The 15,243-nt window shown below is 44.7% G+C and overlaps 1 protein-coding gene across 3 annotated transcripts in view; it reads left to right on the top strand.

Annotated features, from left to right (window-relative positions):
- The window catches only part of MED12 (mediator complex subunit 12), a 272,752-nt gene extending 261,813 nt beyond the window's left edge, over window positions 1–10,939 (top strand). Inside the window, exons 32-44 of one of the 3 annotated variants that reach the window (XM_063937138.1) lie at window positions 3,850–3,939; window positions 4,585–4,694; window positions 4,903–5,038; window positions 5,125–5,286; window positions 6,184–6,561; window positions 6,713–6,854; window positions 6,980–7,173; window positions 7,287–7,364; window positions 7,600–7,823; window positions 7,895–8,042; window positions 8,153–8,362; window positions 8,896–8,977; window positions 9,159–10,939. In XM_063937138.1, coding sequence (XP_063793208.1) covers window positions 3,850–3,939; window positions 4,585–4,694; window positions 4,903–5,038; window positions 5,125–5,286; window positions 6,184–6,561; window positions 6,713–6,854; window positions 6,980–7,173; window positions 7,287–7,364; window positions 7,600–7,823; window positions 7,895–8,042; window positions 8,153–8,362; window positions 8,896–8,977; window positions 9,159–9,202 — 1,998 coding nt within the window. In that variant the 3' untranslated portion in view covers window positions 9,203–10,939. Of the gene's footprint in view, window positions 1–3,849; window positions 3,940–4,584; window positions 4,695–4,902; window positions 5,039–5,124; window positions 5,287–6,183; window positions 6,562–6,709; window positions 6,855–6,979; window positions 7,174–7,286; window positions 7,365–7,599; window positions 7,824–7,894; window positions 8,043–8,152; window positions 8,363–8,895; window positions 8,990–9,158 lie in introns of all 3 variants that reach the window. The other 2 variants (XM_063937137.1, XM_063937136.1) reach the window with 2 other exon arrangements.
- The last annotated feature ends 4,304 nt before the right edge of the window (window positions 10,940–15,243 follow it).

Here is a 15,243-nt window from a genome sequence, read left to right as displayed (position 1 = left end):
GCCGGTGGACTCTCAAGTCGCCCGTCTTGTGGTGTCATCTACTCTGCCTGTCACCACTGTCACCTCACTGAAGATAAGTGTGTGGAGGGATGCCTGAAGTCTATTTACTCCCTTACTGGCGCTGTACGTAGACCCACTATGGCAGCCTCTGTGCTGCGAAAGGTATTGAAGCATGGGTTCAGGCAATTGAGGATGAGCTGCCTCATGATTTTTCTGACACTGCCAGACAATATCTGTCTTATATTACCACAGCCTCCCACGATATTCAGGAGGCGGCCTCTGATGCAGGTGTATTGGCGGCCAAGGCATCTACTACATCTATCCTGGCTCGTCGAATTATGTGGTTGAGGTCCTGGAAGTTGGACTTGGACTCCATTTAAGGGAGACATCCTATTTAGGGAGGATCTGAAAAGATTGTGACTGACCTGGCTACTGCCAAGACTTTGTGTCTCCCAATTACTAATGCTTCTGTTCCAAAGGCTAAGTGTACCAACTTTTATTCCTTTCGACCTCCAGGAAAAGCAAAGGGTCAGGAGGAGTATCTGCTACAGGCTCGTGCTTCCAAAACCACTAAGCCTAAATCTAAACAATCCTGGGCCGCCCGTCAGCTTGCTTCCAAACAAGACAAGCCTGCTGCATGACGGGGCAGGCCTCCCACTGGGGGACCCCAGGGTGGGAGGCCGACTTCTGCAGGCCTGGTTAAAGACCACTTCGGACGCCTGGGTGCGATAAGTTGCTTCTTACGGGTACGCAATCTCTTTCAAGAGACGTCCCTCTTGCCAGTACTGCTCAACGGTTATCCCTTCGGATCAGTTGAAAGCGCAAGCTCTACACTTGGTTGTACAATCCCTCCTGGACACAGCAGTGATAGTGCCGGAACTTCTGTCCCAGAGAGGCAGGGGATACTATTTGACCCTGTTTCTAGTTCCCGAAGCCAAATGGGTTTTTCCGGCCTATACTCAACCTCAAATCATTGAAAAAGTTTGTGAGAGTATCCAAATTCCGTATGGAAACTCTGCGCTCTATAGTGCTGGCCATGGAGCCCGAAGACTATATGGTATCCCTGGACATATACAGGATGCTTACCTTCATATACCTATTGCCATGTCGCATCAGCAATATCTGCGGTTTGCTATTGGCAACCTACATTATCAATTCTGGGCACTGCCTTTTGGATTGGCCACGGCCCCTCTTCGCCGTCAGGGTATCGTGATCCTGCCGTATCTGGACGACTTGCTGATCCTGGTGAACTCCCAAGAAGTTCTCCTCAGTCATCTGGAACTGACGGTCCAATTCCTACAAGCCCACGGGTGGCTCATCAACTGGAAAAAGTCCTCGATGGTCCCTGCTCGGAGCATAGTGCACCTGGGGGCACTACTGGACACAACCAACAACTGTTTTTGTCTCCAGAGAAAATCCTGAAACATCAGATACATCCTCTCTCGCCCAAGAGTGTTGATACACTCGGCGATGCAAGTACTAGGCCTCATAGTGTCGGCTTTCGACATGGTAGAGTACACTCAATTTCATTCCCGCCCTCTGCAGAGGTTAATTATTTTCAAGTGCGATGGCCTGCCTCATCGGATCAGGTCTCAATTGATCTCCTTGACTCCGGAGGTTCGTCTGTCACTGAGCTAGTGGCTACAGGACCAACAGTTGAGCAGGGGCCGTCCCTTCTGGATCTCCAACTGGGTCCTCCTGACAGCGGATTCCAGTCTGTGGGGTTGGGGCACGGTGTTGGAGAAACACACTCTCCAGGGTCGGTGGACCAGTGAGGAGTCTCTGCTCCCGATAAATATTCTGGAATTGCGGGCGGTGTTCAATGCGTTGACACTGGCCCTGCCTCTAGTACAGAACAGGCCTGTTCAAGTACAATCCGACAACGCCACCACGGTGGCGTACATAAATCATTAAGGCGGCACTCGAAGCCGCATGGCAATGCTGGAAGTATCAAAAATCCTCTGTTGGGCGGAACGCCATCTGCCAGCAATATCTGCAGTGTTCATCCCCGGAATCCTCAACTGGGAAGCGGATTTCCTCAGTCGTCAGGACGTTCACACACCGGAGAGTGGAGTCTTCATCCGGATGTCTTTCAACTCCTAGTGGACAAGTGGGGCCTACCAGACGTAGACCTGATGGCGTCTTGACACAATCACAAGGTTCTGGTCTTCGGATCAAGGACAAGGGATCCTCAAGCAGCATTCATGGACGCACTGGCAATTCCATGGAACTTTCGGCTGCCATACGTGTTCCCTCCAGTGTCACTCCATCCCAGGGTACTTCGGAAGTTCAAGCAAGAAAAAGGAATACTAATTCTAGTCGCTCCAGCGTGGCCCAGACGGCATTGGTTCTCAGACCTGCAGAGTCTCTCGATAGAGCGTCCTCTTCTACTTCCTCAACGCCCAGACCACCTCGTTCAGGGTCCTTGTGTCTATCCGGACCTGGCCAGATTTGCTTCGATGGCGCGGCTCTTGAAGCTTCACTCCTGAGGGCCAAGGGATTCTCTAAGGCGGTTATTCAAACTATGTTGAAGGCCCGCAAACCGGCTTCTGCACGGATTTATTACAGGATCTGGAATTCTTATTTCACATGGTGTGCTGCTATGAATTATGATGCCTATTCATTCAGAACTTCTAGGCTTTTGGCTTTTCTGCAACAAGGCCTAGATTTAGGCCTTCATCTGGCCTCCCTCAAGGTTCATATATCTGCCTTGTCGGTTTGGTTTCAGAGGAAAATTGTGTTTATTCCTAACGGTCATACTTTCACTGAGGGTGTTTTAAGAATTCAGCCTCCCTATGGCCCTCCTGTGGCTCCATGGGATCTGTCTGTTGTCTTAAATGCCCTGCAAGAGTCTCCATTCAAGCCTCATGAGTCTGTGGATCTTAAATGTCTTACACTTTCTGATTTTTTACCATGACCGGGCAGTTCTTCGAACTCGCCCTGGTTATTTACCTAAAGTGGTATTATCTTTTCATCTTAACCAAGAGATTGTGGTTCCGGCCTTTATCTTTTCTGGTTTGTCCTCCAAAGAGCGGTCTTTGGATGTGGTATGGGCTCTCCGTATTTACGTAGAGAGGACTGCCTCCCTCAGGAGGTCAGATACCCTATTTGTACTTGTTGGTTTTCACAAATGTGGCTGGCCTGCGAATAAGCAGACCGTGGCCAGATGGATTAGAATGGTGATTGCACAAACCTATGCGCAGGCTGGTCTCCCAGCTCCTGCTGCTATCAAAGCCCATTCTACTCGGTCTGTTGGACCTTCTTGGGCGGCCCGCCGAGTCGCGTCCGCTGAACAATTGTGCAAGGCGGCTATGTGGTCCTCTGTGAACACGTTCATCAGGTTCTATGCCTTCGATACTTCCGCCTCCCATGAGGAACTGCTTTAGGACATCCCCAATGTTATTCCCTGTGGTATAGCAGTGTACCCCGCTGAAGAAAAGGAGATTTATGGTAGACTTTACCATAGTTAAATCTTTCTGCGAGGTGCACTGGATTCCACAGGGCGCCCACCCTGACGCACTTAGCTTCTTTGGGTTTGTATGGCATTAGCCGCTGGTCCTGTCTCCTGTCGTGAGAATGTGGTTCTATGTGACTAACATCTGCCGTCTTTTACCTGCTACTGCATTGGACTGGTAAACGAAACTGAGCTCCCGTGCCTGGAGGCGGTGCAATGCATCCTGGGAACAGTCAAAGCTTTAGCCTGTTGGTGCCTCAGATCAAGATCCAACTCTAAACCCCGATGTTATTCCCTGTGGAATCCAGTCTACCTCGCAGAAAGAGATTTAACTATGGTAAGTCTACCATAAATCTCCTTATTTTACAGCTCTTTGTTATTCCCCCTATATACAGATTGTTAGTAACTGGCGGGAAGACCAGTATCAGGATGACTGTAAAACGCCTCAGCTGCTGCATGATGTGCTGAAACTTAGGCTTAACTTGGTGAGTACACTGATCCTCTAACACAGGCACGTCAAACTCGTGGCCCTCCAGCTGTTGTGAGACTACCAGTACCAGCATGCTTTACCAGCTGACGGGTGGAAGATATGCTAGTAAAGCATGCTGTATTTATAGTTTCACAACAGCTGGAGGGCCACGAGTTTGACATGCCTGCTCAAACAGGTACAAAGTGTGACTATGAGTGAGGAATGTCAGTAGGCTAGCTCATAAATATGTGTGTGCATATATTTTAGGCTGCGGGGAGGTTAGGTTTAGGCTGCAGAGAGGGGAGGGGGGTTAGGTTTAGACACCACCGGGGAATGTTGGGGTAAGGCTGTGGGAAGGCAGGGTAAGGGGGGCATTGAAGAAAAGTAAGTATACCTATATTCCTCCTGCTGGGATCCTCAACATTAGGATGCCGCTGTCGGTATTTTGACCACCAGCTTAAACAAAAACTAGAGGAGTCCAGATGTTTTACTTTACTGCAAACGTAGTATGAAAGCCAGTAATATACTTCATATCTGCCACCTTTCTTTAAGTATCATTTAATGTTATGCAAGTGTATGACAACATAATCCTGTGCTTCACCAGAAATTGGTTACTTGATCTTATTTTTGATGTTCTCTCTTTCTGTTTCGTCAATTTCAGGTGGGCGGAATGTTTGACACTGTTCAGCGCAGCACGCAGCAGACCACAGAGTGGGCAGTACTTCTCCTGGATATAATAAGCAGTGGCACTGTGGACATGCAATCTAATAAGTAAAGTACCTTGCTGTGAAATCTAAAATTAAAATCCACTCCTACGCTGAAATATTTTGTCTAGAGTAGACTCTTAATACACTTGCTAGTATTCTGCTTTCACCTATCTCTAATGAGCCACTTCTTGTTCTCTGGTCTGAGTTGAACGCTCCTCCTACTTCTAGTTCTCTTGTCCGTAATGAGCTGAAATCTCTTCTTTACTTTGTAGCGAGCTCTTCACCACAGTTTTAGACATGCTGAGTGTGCTGATCAATGGAACACTGGCAGCAGATATGTCCAGTATATCTCAAGGCAGCATGGAGGAAAACAAAAGGGCATACATGAACTTGGTGAAAAAACTACGGGTATTCTTTTAAAATATATATTTTCTATTCTCTTTGTCGTCTTTCTATGCTTGTGTCTAATTGTATATGCTTGTGTGTCCATGCAGAAGGAGTTAGGTGACCGTCAGTCAGAGAGTTTGGAGAAAGTGCGCCAGTTACTGCCTTTACCGAAGCAGACACGGGATGTAATAACATGTGAACCTCAGGGATCGCTTATTGATACCAAAGGAAACAAGATTGCTGGCTTTGACTCTATCTTCAAGAAGGAGGTGACATAAATTATGGTTTCTATCTGCACATAGGGCCTTATTCAGATGTGGACAAAGTTGCTGCGCATATCACTGGACCCGTACAGGCGTTGGACACATATCAGCAACGGACTGTCAGTGATTGACAGTCTGCTGCTGTTTGGGGGCAGGGAGAGAGGCAGTGACGGCCTCCGCTTCCCAAAACGGAGGTGTGTCTCTGCCGTTGTGGTGGAGTAACGAGGCCAGGATCTCCTTCTGGAGACTGAGATTTCCTGGCCTCTTTGTTGAATCTGCAGGACCAGCTTTTGCAACCCTATGTGGCATGTAGCTGACCGATAGTGTCGCAGATGATCTAATGCAGCATTGTAAGATGCAGTTTGGATCACTAATGAAAGCAAGAAGTATGACTCCTCCTGCTACATTACCATATTAGTGGTATCGCGACTGCTTCCATGTAAGCAGCCGTGATGGTAACTCCATCCACCTCTGAATCAGGCCCCTGGTGCAGTGGTTCTCAAACTGTGTGCTGTGGCACCCTGGAGTATCTCAGAGCACTTGCAGGGGTGCCTTGGACTGGTGGTCCAGGACCAATTCAAATTATTTATGGTCAATGTAATAGGCAAAACCAGTGCTGGTGGCTGGCAATCATAAACTATGTAGACAAACAGAAGCAAATCTTGTCCCTCACAACACAGCTGACCCTAAGGGTGACATAAACACAATTTACTTAATTTAAGAAGTTAGAAACTGTTGGCCTAGGGGTGCCGTGAAAGAAATTCTGATACTCTAGGGCGCCGTGATTCAAAAAAAAGTTTGAGAATCTCTGCCCTAGTGCCTGTATTTTCACCTTGTGTTCAGAATTTTATATTGATATAGTATGTTAAGCATTTTAATTTTCTTTATGAACTGTTTGCATAGGGGCTGCAAGTCTCCATTAAGCAGAAAATTTCCCCCTGGGATCTATTTGAAGGTCTGAAACAGTCGGCCCCACTTTCCTGGGGTTGGTTTGGGACAGTTCGTGTAGACAGACGTGTGTCTCGTTTGGAGGAGCAGCAACGATTACTACTGTACCACACACACTTGAAACCTAAGCCACGTACTTACTATCTGGAACCTCTATGTCTTCCACCAGAAGATGAGGAGCCTCCTACTCCCACAAGCAGTGAGCCGGATAAAAAGCCAGCTGAGCCACTCAAGGTGGATAAGAGTAGCGGAGGTTGCACAGGTGCTGGTGAGGATCGGAAAAAGCAAAGCAAGAAAAACAAGAAGAGCCGGCAGTCGGCAAACAAGGTGGAGGTATGCATTTTTAAAGCACTGTCCAATAGCAGAACAATTCTAAGTGACTTTTTTGTGCATACAGGCTTACACCTGAATTTCCATTAAAGGACAAAAATTCTGTATGACTTCATAGTACTCCACTAGAACTTAATTTTCTGCTATTCAGCAGGATTATGGACTTGGAGGACGTGCTATGTCTTATCAAATGGGGGTTCCCACTGACCTTCTACACCCACAAGGAACTGGGTCAGTGTCTCGTCTGCCTTACGGTGCGCCTAGTGTGTACACTCAAAACCAACCACTGCCTCCTGGTGAGTATTGAGCATCTACTATAAGTCAAGCAACATGAGAGGACTTTGCCCCTGTTTCTTCTACCTTCTAGAATTGCCACTGCATTCTATATCTGTCTTCATGACGGTAATTTTTTTGGACATAGGTGGCCCACGTCTGGAGCCATACCGACCAACTCGGATGAATATGGTGAAGGTGGTTCAGACTCGGCCTCCATATGGTGGTGGTGTACCACCAGGAGTCGGAGGGATGATGGATCCTTACAAACCCATGATGTATAGACAGCAACCTCCTATTCCGCAAGGGCAACTATTAAGGCAGCATCTGCAGGCCAAGCTGGTAAGTGGATGCAGAATGTGGAAGGCCAGTATAAAGCAGTAAGCAGTGGCCAGGTTATAAAAATGTTGTTCCTGTGTTTTAGTTAATTTATTACACCGTATTCCTTACCCCAGCAGGGTCAGGGTATGATGGCTCAGCAAGTCAGACCGATGACTCCAACTCCTTCATATGGCTCTATGCAACCCTCCCAGGTATACATGGGCTCTATGGGGTAGATTTATCAGAGCTTGGAGAGAGAGAAATTACTAACCAATCATCTCCTAATTGCCGTATTACAGGCTGTGTTTGAAACATTACAGCTAGGAGCTGATTGGTTGGTACTTGATCTTAAATCTCCCTATATGTGCTGCTTATGTTGTTTTTAAATCTGTTGGTCTCACTACTGTGTTGTTTTTTTTTTGCTTTGACACCTCTGCTCTTCACTAGGGTTATACAACATACACCTCCCATGTACCCATGCAGCAGCATCCTCCGCCATCACAGACTGGTACTTTGGTACCACCTGCATACAGTACTCAGTCCTATGCTGGTTCTCTTCCACCTTCGGGGGGTGCCCTCCATGACCCTGTGCGTCCGATGCAGCAAAGGCCAAGTGGCTATGTCCATCAGCAGGCATCTGGATACAGTCACAATCCCCAAACTGGCCAGAGGTACTTGAAGGAGAATAATAATTACTAATTCATGGTACTGTGTTTTGTATCTAACTTTAAAGTTCCAACAGATTCCCACACCAACAAATGCCACAGGCTGGCATGATGGCAGGAATGGGTCATATGACTGCACAAACAGTACAGGGTAGCATTCGACCCACTCAGATGTTACCAGAACAGCAACAGCAGCAGTATCTTAGGCAGCAACAGATGTTAAGGGTGAGTGGGTAAATGTTTGGAGTCTTAAGGGAAGTAATTACAGCTGTGTTTGTGTGGTAGATGGATGGGTGCTGTGAGTTTCTGTAGTTAACAGCCCATCCTGATCTCAGCAGCAGCAGCAGCAGCAGCAGCAGCAGCAACAACAACAACAACAGCAGCAGCAGCAACAACAACAACAACAACCTCAAGCGCCTCCACAACCCCAAGCACCTCCTCAGCCACAGCAACCACCCCAGCAAGTAGCAGCAGTACAACAAACCCAGACACAAGGACAGCCCCCTGGACTTGGAATGCAGTCATTGCCCCCTCAGCAACATATGGTAAAATGTTCTTTGTGGATGCTTTGCAAGGTTTTTTTATTTTCTAACTACTTTTGAGCAGTATTTTGAATTAGATAATAAAGTTATGTTCGCATTGGCATTTGATCCCTTTTTGATAGATAAATAGAGAAGAGAAGGGTGCCCACGTAGACATCATTTTACTTCATGGAGAGACTTTAGTATTGTGCTTACAACAGACTCATCAAAGCAGATGGCGGAGTACAAATGGGGGTAATAGGAAATGTTCTATCCCCCTCTCATCTACTTTAGTGCGTCAGCTGTGTATGCGGTATTGCCGTCTCTGTTGCGATCAGTGCTCGCTGATTGAGCTTTTCCCCCTCCTTTGACCATCCAAAAGATGGATTAGAGAGGAGACAATTGAAAATAGACTAGTACATAATCCTTTACGTAGCTCACATTCATCCACCAGGGCCTTCCAGATTCACAGATGTTGTTTCCTACATTGATTGTGTGCTTTGTGTAATACTTGTGTGTTATCTCATGATTTCGTAATATCATATATTTGTCTTCAGTTTCAAAGACATGGTGTGCAGCAAACTCAGCAGCAGCAACAGACCGCAGCTCTAGTACGGCAACTACAGCAGCAATTATCCAGTGAGTATTGCGGTGGGTGAAATTTCCCTATGTTTATCTGTAGTAGACAACCCTATGCTATCCCCTGTAGCTTACCTGAATAATGTGCAGCGCTTTGTGCTGTGATTCCCTCACTCCCCACCTCCTTTTCCCTTTCCAGTGCAAAAGTGCTTAGTGACTAATGTTCTCGTTCTTTTTCCAGACACACAACCACAGCAAGCTCCCAATCCATTTGGGCGTTTCTGATTTATGGATGGACCCTATGGGTGGAAGCTCTGGGTGGCGCCCTTCTGTGATATAAGACAGGACTGAGTACTTGAACGAAACAGGAACAGTGTTATTGAAGATCCTGTGAAAATGCAAGGCAAGATCCAGGTGTTGCGGCACACGAAAGCAGAAACCGTAGACTTTGGTGACTTAAAGGACTGTAATCTAAGCGGGAGCCGAATGTCACTTGTCTCCCCACAAAATTTGGAGCAAGGGCTTTTGTGTCTTGTGGACCTTTTACCTTTAAACAAAAAAAGAAAAAAGTTTTTATTATTTTGATAACCAAATGATTAAATTGTCATTTTCTAACCTATTTATATGGAACCTGATCTCAGGCACTTGTATGGACACAGCTGCAGACAGTTTCTTGGCATGTTCCCAGTGTAAGAAGCTCCTAAATAGACCGAAATACACAGCCGCATTCAGTGTGCAGATATAACTTTCTCCAGCAGGTGGTGTATGTTTGTCACTTGGGTCTTTGAAATGATAGCTGCAGTATGGAAGCTCATTGCTCAGTACTTTTTCTTACTGTGTGAGTTCATATGCCACTGGGATTTTTTGTGGATGTGTCCCTTCTCTTCACTGACATTACTATAATGCATTCTTACAGATGGCTGTGACTGTCTTTTACAACACAAATCAAACGTTCCCCTACAATAATTGTACTCCTTTTTAAAAAAGAATTCTGCTGCACTGAGCATTCTAGAACATGGAAATGGATCCAGATTCGATGTTTCTTAACCAGATGTAATTTTCGATGAACTGCAGCTTAAAGAAGATCACATGCCAATAAAATGCCATTAGCTACCGCTCAAAATATTTATTTTTCTCAAGGTTAGGTGGGAACGGCTATAAGACCTGATCCTGACATTTCTATAAGTGTAGTTTGACCTTTGACACTCTTTTTTGATAGACTCTCCCACATATATGAGCATTAGCTGCCTGAGCATAGACCTGTGAGCTGTTAGTTCATTCAACCATTAATATCTATGTGCGCATACTGTATAAGAAATATCCCAAAATGTGCTTCCTAAACATGTCACTGCAGAAACCAAACACAGATTGTAGCTTCTCATCTTACAGCAATGCAGCCTTATAACTCTGCAGTAAGTGGCCATAGATCTTGTAGATATCATTTACACTGGGAAAAAAAAAGTTATCTTCCTCCTCCCTATGACTCCCCTGCGGGAAGGTGATCGCAGAGCCTTCTGGCGTTTCTTACATTAATGTTGGATTGTGGCAGATCATTGGCTTGCTTGTTGGTGGAACTCAGACTCCTGGAAGAAATCCTGTTCTGTAGACATTACTTCCATATAGTGTCCATTTACTGTATACTTCTACTATGTTTCATGGAAGGCCAAAACTAGAGAAGATAATCAAGAACCCTACAGACTGGCTGCAATTGTTCCTTAGAACAAACCCTATAGTTAATTTCTGCCACGCGAGCTCCTTCTTGCAGCACTGCACTTCTGAAATCCCAAAAGAGCTGGAAGACTTTTGACAGTGGTGAGTGGTCTAGGGTCTGGAATAAGTTGAGCTCCTTGTTTGACCCCTGGGTGTACTTGCCATCATCAATCCTTTTGTCTTGTATTTGAGCTGAATACCATAATCACATTTTGTCCACTGTAATTTTAGTCATTCGCTATAAACAAGCTTCTGTGGATTTCAAACTTGCATATCTCCTTGTATCATATGGAAAAATCATCAGCGTTTCAACACTTTTTTTTTTTTTTTTCTTTCTTTCTTTCTTCAAAGGCATGCACTTTTAAATTCAAAGCTACCCTTTGGCCAGATGTCTGCCTTGCAGATATTCACAAAAGTTGTGCCTTCCGTTCTGGCTTTGAGTGGGAAAAGTGGTTCATAACCATCCTGTATCTGGATGATATCTTAAGGAGAACCCAATACAGTGAGCTGAAAAATAAGCTGCAGCTCTTGGATTTGTACAGCTGAATAATAAAGCAAAAAGTGTAATTTACACCTTGTGCATCCCATATGTCCCTCGGTGATTTCCTCCATGAGGTGGTAGTTGTAGCTTTCCAATATGATGGGATGGGAAACTCTTGTTGTGCCAAACAAGTTCCATGGAGATGCATATTTCCCAGGCTGTAGGGTGTGTTTTCCTTAATGACTGCTCCCATGTTATGTTGTCTCTTTTATTTATTTATTTATATATATATATATATATATATATATATATATACACACACACAATGGGGAGGGAACAAGCGCCTAATAGTGTAGTAATTTCGAATAACAGATTAACAATGTATATAATATATATGGTGCCCGTACCAGATTTTTGTATATATAACAGCCTGTAGTCAGATAGTTAATGAAGCAGCTCCCGAGACATGTATTAACTCTCAAAGAGAAACAGAAAACCTAGAAATAGTGTAATACAGTTACGATGGGGTAGTTAGCTGGGTAATGCTAATATGTGTACCTTGAAGCGATAGTAATCTTGCATGTGACAACAGAGGGCCTTGTAGTTTCCTCTTATAGCAAAAACTTCCGGCAACAATTCTGGATCTCCAAGACAGAGAGAGGACTATATAGTGTAGTATTGTTTGTCACCAAATGGTACACCAATCACAACAGTTATGCCTTTACCTTGAAACAATAGTAATCCTGCATGTAATAGAACCAGGCCTAGTAATTTCCTCTTATGGCAGAACCTTCCGGCAACAATTCTAGGTCTCAAAGACAGAGAAAGGACTGCATAGTGTAGTACTGATGTCACGAATGGCACATCGAACACAACAATTATGCCTTTGCCTTCATATATAGGAAAAGACACACATATCAAGGTTCTTTTGCTTCTTAGTGCGCCCCAGATGGTGACAGGATAACCAGCTTCAAGTGAAATAGAGATCAAACCAGGACCGCTCCTTGGTTATTTAATATATGATAGCTGGTTTATTTAACATTAAACAATTTACAAATAATAGTAAACTTAAAGTACTTAACTTAAAACAATGTCCAAATGTAGCTACTCAACGCGTTTCAACAAGTAAATGGCTTCCTCAGGAGTAAAGTTTTGAGCACAATGGGTCCTTCTATACCCACTACTATTAGAATTAATTACTGAAGGAATTGAAAGATTGTGAGTTCCTGTCCGCGTGTCTGGCCGGAACCGGAAGTGACAGGAAAAAAAACTACTACCGGTTTTCGTCACTTCCGGTTCCGGCCATTCGTGACAACAGTACTACACTATGCAGTCCTTTCTCTGTCTTTGAGACCTAGAATTGTTGCCGGAAGGTTCTGCCATAAGAGGAAATTACAAGGCCTGGTTCTATTACATGCAGGATTACTATTGTTTCAAGGTAAAGGCATAATTGTTGTGCTTGGTGTGCAATTTGGTGACAAACAATACTACACTATATATAGTCCTTTCTCTGTCTTGGAGATCCAGAATTGTTGCTGGAAGTTTTTGCTATAAGAGGAAACTACAAGACCCTCTGTTGTTACATGCAAGATTACTATCGCTTCAAGGTACACAGATAAGCATTACCCTGCTAACCACCCCACCGTAACTGTATTACACTATTTCTATATTTTCTGTTTCTCTTTGAGAGTCAATATGGGTCTCGGAAGCTGCTTCATTAATGATCTGACAGGCTGTTATATATACCATCTGGTACGGGTACCATCTACATTATATACATTGTTAATCTATTATTCGAAATTACTACACTATTAGGCGCTTGTTCCCTCCCCATTGTTTCCACAGATTACCTAAAACCACCTACCAAATGGTATACAGGTTGAGTATCCCTTATCCAAAATGCTTGGGACCAGAGGAATTTTGGATATTGGATTTTTCCGTATTTTGGAATAATTGCATACCATAATGAGATATTATGGTGATGGGACCTAAATCTAAGCACAGAATGCATTTATGTTACATATACACCTTATACACCCAGCCTGAAGGTAATTTTAGCCAATATTTTTTATAACTTTGTGCATTAAACAAAGTGTGTGTACATTCACACAATTCATTTATGTTTCATATACACCTTATACACACAGCCTGAAGGTAATTTAATACAATATTTTTAATAACTTTGAGTATTAAACAAAGTTTGTGTACATTGAGCCATCAAAAAACAAAGGTTTCACTATCTCAGTCTCACTCAAAAAAGTCCGTATTTCGGAATATTTGGATATGGGATACTCAACCTGTATAAGGAAATGAGCTGCCATCCAAAGAGAAATCTGTGGGCTAAGTGATAAAAAATCACTACATGAGCTATTGCTGCGTGAACTACTATTAAGAACATATTATTATAGACAAGTAACAGAAGGAGCGCAACAACGTAAGTACTGTTCATACATACATACATACATACATACATACATACATACATACATACACTGCTCAAAAAAATAAAGGGAACACTTAAACAACACAATGTAACTCCAAGTCAATCACACTTCTGTGAAATCAAACTGTCCACTTAGGAAGCAACACTGATTGACAATCAATTTCACATGCTGTTGTGCAAATGGAATAGACAACAGGTGGAAATTATAGGAAATTAGCAAGACACCCCCAATAAAGGAGTTGTTCTGCAGGTGGTGACCACAGACCACTTCTCAGCTCCTATGCTTTCTGGCTGATGTTTTGGTCACTTTTGAAAGCTGGCGGTGCTTTCACTCTAGTGGTAGCATGAGACGGAGTCTACAACCCACACAAGTTGCTCAGGTACTGCAGCTCATCCAGGATGGCACATCAATGCGAGCTGTGGCAAGAAGGTTTGCTGTGTCTGTCAGCGTAGCGTCCAGAGCATGAAGGCGCTACCAGGAGACAGACCAGTACATCAGGAGACGTGGAGGAGGCCGTAGGAGGAAACCCAGCAGCAGGACCGCTACCTCCGCCTTTGTGCAAGGAGGAACAGGAGGAGCACTGCCAGAGGCCTGCAAAATGACCTCCAGCAAGTCACAAATGTGCATGTGTCTACTCAAACGATCAGAAACAGACTCCATGAGGGCCCGACATCCACAGGTGGGGGTTGTGCTTACAGCCCAACACCGTGCAGGACGTTTGGCATATGCCAGAGAACACCAAGATTGGCAAATTCGCCACTGGCGCCCTGTGCTCTTCACAGATGAAAGCAGGTTCTCACTGAGCACATGTGACAGAGTCTGGAGACGCCAAGGAGAACGTTCTGCTGCCTGCAACATCCTCCAGCATGACCGGTTTCGCAGTGGGTCAGTAATGGTGTGGGGTGGCATTTCTTTGGGGGTGCCGCACAGCCCTCCATGTGCTCGCCAGAGGTAGCCTGACTGCCATTAGGTACCGAGATAAGATCCTCAGACCCCGTGTGAGACCATATGCTGGTGCGGTTGGCCCTGGGTTCCTCCTAATGCAAGACAATGCTAGACCTCATGTGGCTGGAGTGTCAGCAGTTTCTGCAAGACGAAGGCATTGATGCTATGGACTGGCCCACCCGTTCCCCAGACCTGAATCCAATTGAGCACATCTGGGACATCATGTCTCGCTCCATCCACCAACGCCATGTTGCACCGCAGACTGTCCAGGACTTGGCGGATGCTTTAGTCCAGGTCTGGGAGGAGATCCCTCAGGAGACCATCCGCCACCTCATCAGGAGCATGCCCAGGCGTTGTAGGGAGTTCATACAGGCACGTGGAGGCCACACACACTACTGAGCCTCATTTTGACTTGTTTTAAGGACATTACATCAAAGTTGGATCAGCCTGTAGTGTGTTTTTCCACTTTAATTTTGAGTGTGACTCCAAATCCAGACCTCCATGGGTTAATAAATTTGTTTTCCATTGATAATTTTTGTATGATTTTGTCAGCACATTCAACTATGTAAAGAACAAAGTATTTAATAAGAATATTTCATTCATTCAGATCTAGGATGTGTTATTTTAGTGTTCCCTTTATTTTTTTTGAGCTGTGTGTGTGTGTGTGTGTGTGTGTGTGTGTGTGTGTGTGTGTGTGTGTATATATATTCCTATATATATTCCTTAGAACCAGAACCCAGCTTTCG

The sequence above is a fragment of the Pseudophryne corroboree genome, chromosome 8 (genome assembly GCF_028390025.1).
Source record: "Pseudophryne corroboree isolate aPseCor3 chromosome 8, aPseCor3.hap2, whole genome shotgun sequence".
Lineage (NCBI taxonomy): Eukaryota > Metazoa > Chordata > Amphibia > Anura > Myobatrachidae > Pseudophryne > Pseudophryne corroboree.
The sequence above is the reverse complement of the archived record's forward strand: the minus strand, read 5'-3'. Positions and strand labels throughout refer to the sequence as shown.